Source organism: Gavialis gangeticus, unplaced genomic scaffold, assembly GCF_001723915.1.
Source record: "Gavialis gangeticus isolate Ggan-Ray unplaced genomic scaffold, GavGan_comp1, whole genome shotgun sequence".
NCBI lineage: Eukaryota > Metazoa > Chordata > Crocodylia > Gavialidae > Gavialis > Gavialis gangeticus.
In genome coordinates this window covers 62629396-62635719 of record NW_017729033.1, presented here as the reverse complement: position 1 = coordinate 62635719, position 6324 = coordinate 62629396, and the positions used below count along the sequence as shown (strand labels likewise).

Below are 6324 nucleotides of genomic sequence, written 5' to 3'. Positions count from 1 at the left end.
AATGCCTCTCTACATGAGTTAGTTTTTAAGTTTCACCCCACCCAAACACTGGCAGCCACATCCCTGCCCCATCTCTCTGTCTCCAATGCCCCCACTAGAAATGGTCAACAGTGCAGCCAGGTTGCAAGAACCCAGCTTGCTTCTCCACAAGGTTGAGCTGTACTGTTCTAGTCTAAGGAATTGATTTCACCCAATTTACACAGTACCATGTGGTATGAAGGAACATGACTGGTTAAATGTTAAAAAGGATAATCATTTAAGAAGATGGACAAAGTCCTACCTGAAAGGCCTCTCTCCTCCTAGGGGTGAAGTAGCAGTACTCCAGCTTTTCCGGTATTCTTCTCGTTCAGCTTTCTTTTTCCGAAGAGGAGCTGGTATATAGGCAGTCTGGTTACTCTTATTTGGGAGGTACTGGTTAAAAGGCACAGCTGATTTAGGTTCACCATACGATGTCCGTCTTGCAGACATATCATCTTTTTTCACATCTGGCATTTTTCGGTGTGGCAAATCAGATTCAGAGTCACTTCCTCTCCCTATTGAAACACAGTACAGAGAGGGGGATGTTATTTTTTACATAGCAAAAACACCCCTACTGTAAAATAGTATTTCAGTAGTAGATTGAAATACTATAGTTGGCAATAGTGTATTTACACAGAATATTGGGAAATTTCACTAGGAAACTATTATTTTAGGTACAGTTTTTTAAATCAGAGAAAATAAGAACTGATGATAGCTAATTATGGCTGGAGTTATATTCATATTTTAAAATCAGTCTGGCAAAAGTACTGGCCACAATCTCAATCTCTACATCAACAGCAAATAAATCTATTCCAGCAGTCCAGCATCCTACTGTAGGCATCCAAGGAAACTGGACTTCAGAAAAAAGTCACAGTAAGTTCCTTTTTCAAGAACCCTTCCCTTTGAAGAGCTGCAAAGCACAATAGGTCAGATAACACCAGGATCACCAGTGACACAAAACAGCTGCATAAACCCAGAATCAAGCTTACTTGACTGGACCCCAACTGACTGCTACTTACAAGCAAGGTTAGACATCACATGGAACAGGCCAGTGAATCGGTGCATAACTTAAGGTGTTATCTAGAGGGTGGTAACACACTGGGTTTTAGAGGGCTACTTGCATGTACACTGATGTAGCAGATGTTGATACAGGGATAGAGGGTACCTCCTCTTGGAATTATATCATATAAACTGAAGTGCCACAACCTAGGCATGGTTTTGGATAGGTACAAACTACTAATGGTTTCTAATCAGAACTTCCAGTAGCTAGACAGGATATAGGGGATAGATCGGAATGACAAGGTTTCATGAATATTTTTGGTGAAGAATGGGAAAGACGACAGTGAGAAACAAATCAAGAGCTTCAGAGGATAACAGAAACAGCAATTTTGAGCAGATTTGGGTAAACACTGGTAAATAAAAGTCACCAATACACACTACTGATATTCATAAGCTATCTTTAAAAACACATTCACAGACTGGGTTAAAAACAGCTTCAGACACAGGCAAGCAAGTTTTACTGGCAAGAATCTTCCTAAAAAACAAAAGCATCATAAATACCAGCACAAAAATACTTCTAAGAATGTGCAGTAGAAGTGCTTTCATATACATTTGGAAAGGATATTTCATATTCTATCAACAAATTTTTGCAAAAATACAAATGTTTACAAGTTATTTGTGAACAGAAAGTGACTCTTGTTTATAAAGGTTAGGCCTCCCAAATAGGATACAATTAAAAAAACCCCACAAACCACATGATTTAAAGAACCTAGTGTACCAGGCAAGCTATGTTCACATAATCTAGCTGAGTTATAGGAAACAACAAACAATGTGAAAAAAGAAAATCAGGAGGATCTTGTGGATAATTTGAACAGAAAAGAGGGCTAAATATGTCAGGAATGTTAATTTGCAAAGAATAATTCAACCCACTGCAAAGCTCAGCATGTCTTCTTGGAGATGGATGAAGAAGGGGAAAGAGAACAGCAAAAGGAATACTGGACAGACATACTACTGAAAAAAAGCTAAGCAGCTAGATTCATAACTTTCTTTTTCAGGAATTTTACACTGAGATGTTTTTGGTTATTAAATTTTCTACCTGCAAATGTGGGTAACAAACTTAGGCATGATTCGTTACTACGCAGTTACACATGTGTAGACATGACCCAGGAGCAAACTTACTCCCGGGACAGCCCTGCTGCTAGGGGGCCAGCCCAGGGCTCTGGGCTGGGAGCCTCTCCTGCCCCAGTGCTGGGCTGCCTTTATGGCAGCCCTTGCCTCAGGCTTTAAAAGCCTGCAGGCACTCAGAGCCCTGAGGCACACCAGCAGGGAGTCTGAGGCCACTCCAGGCCCCTGTGGCCCCTGGGCAGGCCACAGTCCAGCTGCCTTAGCTTGCCTGCACTCCGTCACTACTGCTTAGCATCACAGTGTTGCACAGTTGCCAGGCTCAGGCTGCTGCATAAAGGTCAAGGGCTTGTGGGCACAGTGGGTTTCCATCACCAATCGCAAACATTGGTTAGGAAGTGCCTGTAAGTCCACAGCAGCAACTGTAAGTGCCTGCAGCAACTGATGGACATCCTTGCATCCTAGGACCCAGGCCTCAGATGTGCTGCCTATAGCAGCACAGGTGGCCTGCCTGAGCCCACGCCCCGACCTAGCACTGCCAGTGATACATTATCAGGGGAGGGCCCCTCACGCATCCAGCAGCCCATGCTGCTGAGCTCCCTGGCTGGATCCTCCACCAGCATCTCAGGGAGCCTAAGTCAGTACCTAAGTCAGTACCTGTCTCACCAGCTCTGTAGCCCCAGCCCCCACCACAAGGCGCGGCCAGCCATGACAGCCACTTGCCAGCAGAGCCAGCTCCTCCTCAGAGGGGATGTGGGAGACGGGGGAGGAGGGTGTGGAAGCCCTGACCATCCAAGGACACTGCCTAGAACTGCACACTACCTAGAACTGACAGCTGTGATTCCACAGAGCCACCAGCCACACCAGCCCTGGCCACATGGTAAGCCCACACTGGGGAGAAGGCCTCCCTTTGCCTGACCCCTGCTCTTGCTCAGCCCACCTGCACTCCTCTGGCCCCAGGTTCCATCTTTCCCCCACCAGCACGCAGGGAGGTGGGAGACAGTGCAAAACTCCACTGAGCAGCCCATGCCCCTGCAGTTAGGTGGACATGGGCCTCTTGCACACCAAGGAATCTGTTAATGCCAGCAGCAATGTCATCCTCAGTTGCAGGGGGGTATGGACATGTAGCACAGCCATGGGCAGCCCTGCAGGTAGTGGTGGAGGTTGCGGGGTGGCCCGAGCTTGCACCATCATAGTGCAGGGTCCGATACCAGGTGTGCAGGTCCACCCAGGGCACTGTGGCCATTAACAGCAGCATCAGGGCATAGCGAGTCAGGTACTCCTCAGTTCGCGCAAACAACTCCTCATGCATTGCCTAGGCATGCACAGCAAGGCCATGCTCACGGTGCAGCGGCGGTGCAGGGGAGAAGAGCTGGCCCTGGGGCACCTATGTGGAGAAAACCCCTCCTGGGAGGGTGAGGGCATGAGCAGCTCCTCATCCCAGTTATCTGGGAGCCTCATGCCACTGGAGCCCGGGTGCTGTGGGCTAGGCGGCAGCACAGCAGAGCGGTTGCTCTGCAGGAGGACAGGTTGGAGCAGGGTCTGGAGCTGCAGTAGCAGGTGCTGTCAGGAGCCTGGCCTGTCCCACCCTGGGAATCACAGCCAGCACCCAGTGGCCCACTGACCCCAGGGAAGCAAGTGGGGATGGGAGGCTCAGTTGGTGGCCACTTAGGGCCACCTGTGCCATGGCAGCATAAACCACCATTGCCCATGCATGCACTCAGCATGGCATGTGTACCCACAGAGGAGCAGCCAGAGGCTGGAGTGCTGGCCACCTGTCCCTGGGCTCTGCTCTGGGACAGCACACAAACGACATTGTACATAGTTTTCATGGGGAAGAAGGCTTTTTATTGTTGGTGGGTGGGTTGGGTGGTGGAGGGGGCTCTTTTTGTTAGGGAGGGAGAGGCAAGGGGGGCTCTTTTTTGGGGGATGGAGTGGAGAAGGGGGCTCTGGTTAATGTTAGGGGGATAAAAACTTGCTCTTCTGAGACAAGTCTGTGGTGAGTTTGGTGCTGAGGGTGGGCAGCGGGGGGCCTGTGGGTGGCGATCCAGGTGTGCTCCTCATCCCAGTCATCTGGGAGCCTCATGCCATTGGAGCCCGCGTGCTGTGGGCTAGGCAGCAGCACAGCAGAGCGGTTACTCTGCAGGAGGAGAGGTTGGAGCACGGTCTGGAGCTGCAGTAGCAGGTGCTGTCAGGAGAGTGGGGAGTGCTGGAGAAGGTGGTCGGCCAGTTCTTCCTGTACCTGGTGCCCTGAACCCCGCTGGTGTGTGCATGGATCTCCTGGGGCCTTGGTGGGGGGAGAAGGTCACTGTGCCACTGCAGGTGGTTCTCCCACTGCCAGGCATCCTCCACCCACTGTGCCTCCTCCACCCAGGCCTCATGGAACAGTTCTTCTGAGGCCTCACAGATGTTATGCAGCATGTAGGCTGTGATGATGATCCAGGGGAGAGCGTCTTCAGTGAACTCAGGGTAGGTGGTGGCAGTGCATCAGCATCCCTTGAGGCAGCTGAAGGTATGTTCTACTAGGGCATGGGTCCAGCTCAGGCAGTGGCTGAAGTGGGCCTGGCAGGGGTCCAGCTGGCCAATGTAGGGCTGCAGGAGCCGGGGTAGGAATGGGTGGGGCAGGTCCCCAACAAGTAAGGATGGAACCACCATGGTGTCCAGCTGCAGGTATGGCACCCCCAGTGTGAAGTGGCTGCTTTGCACCAGGCCCGGCAGGCCAGACTTCTGGAAGACACAGGCATTGTGGGTGCTGCCCACCCAGCCAGTACTCACATACATCAAGGTGTCTCGGTGGTCCACGATGGCCTGGAGCACCACAAAGTGAAAGCCCCTCCACCTATAGTAGGGGTGGTCTCCATGGGGTGGGTAGGTGATGGGGGCATGTGTCCTGTCCAGGCCCCCGATGCCCTGGGGGAATCCCAGGACACAGAACCCCACCACCACTGCCCCGGGATTGTGCACACAGAGGCGTGTCCTACAGCTTGTCCTAGTGGGCTCCACACACCTCCAGAATGGCCCTCCTGGCGGTGGCCTTGCCCACACAAAACAGATGGCCAATGTACCACAGGCTGGTGGGTGTGGCCAGCTTAAGCAAGGCTAGAGCCAGCTAGGTGCCCACAGGGAGAAGTGGCTGCATGCTGGTGTCTTGCCACTCCAGGTGGGGCTGGAGCTGCTCCAAGAGGTCTTGGAAGGTGGCCCAGGTCATGTAGAAGGCTGCCAGACACTGCTTGTCATTGTGCCACCACCAGTCTGGGCCCAGAGGTGGCCGAGCTGGAGGTCCAGGAGGTGAGAGCATCCCTGGTAGTGGCACCCTGGAGCCTGTCATCAGCATTCCTGATGGAGTTCCAGCCAGGCAGATAGGGTGAAAGTGGCAGGTGCACAACGGTGGTCCTGGGATGGCACACGGCAGGCAGGCAGTCGCTGAGCATGGGGGAACCAGGAGAGGTGAGACAGCTGTGGGCCAGGCAGCACTTGGCATGGTGGGCCAGCGCAATGGCCAGCAGGAGCACAGGTGGTGAGGAGAGTGCTCCCACATGCTGCTCCTGGCCAGGGAAGTGGCTGGTCAGAAAGCAGCAAGTGGGGCTTGTTTTTGAAGAGGGCTGCCTGCAACTGCAGCCAGAGCCTGGAGTTCCCCCTGGTCGTGTCAGGGGCCCATTGCGGAGTCCTGAGAAGCCAGAGCAGTTTGGGAGCAAATCGCTCTGACTTCCTTGCATGTGTAGATGTGCTCGTCATCGTTTACTTGCGAGTAAACTGGTACCACATCAAATGCACATGTAGGCACACCGAGTGAGTATTAACACATATCAGCATGAAGGATAGAGACATGGCTACATAATCCTGGGAGTCTGAGTGGTGTGGAGCTTTCCAAATTGTTTAGAGAAGCAGGGCCATAACTTAAAAACAAGCAGAAAGTCAAGGTGTTTTAGTACTTAGAACTCTTCTGTACTGATCCTAATTTTACTTTAGCAAGCAGTTCTGACATATGCAAATATGTTCTGAAAGGACAGACACTAGCATACCAGAGGACAGTGATGGCAGAAGGAATGCAAGTGTTTCCTCATCACCCTCTTCTTTGTTTTTAGGCCTGTGGAGCCAGGTCTACAAGTAGACACAGGTCTGGGTGGCAGCATTTCAGAAACAAGGGCTTGGTTAACTTCCACTGTTATTATTTGGGGGGGTGGG

The 6324-nt window shown here is 51.6% G+C and overlaps 1 protein-coding gene across 7 annotated transcripts in view; it reads right to left on the bottom strand.

Moving 5' to 3' along the window:
• Positions 1 to 6324, bottom strand: part of LIMCH1 (LIM and calponin homology domains 1) — a 344316-nt gene that overhangs the window by 102345 nt on the left and 235647 nt on the right. For all 7 annotated transcript variants that reach the window (XM_019526040.1, XM_019526041.1, XM_019526042.1 and 4 more), the window contains exon 8: positions 281 to 533. In XM_019526040.1, coding sequence (XP_019381585.1) covers positions 281 to 533 — 253 coding nt within the window. The remainder of the gene's footprint in view (positions 1 to 280; positions 534 to 6324) is intronic.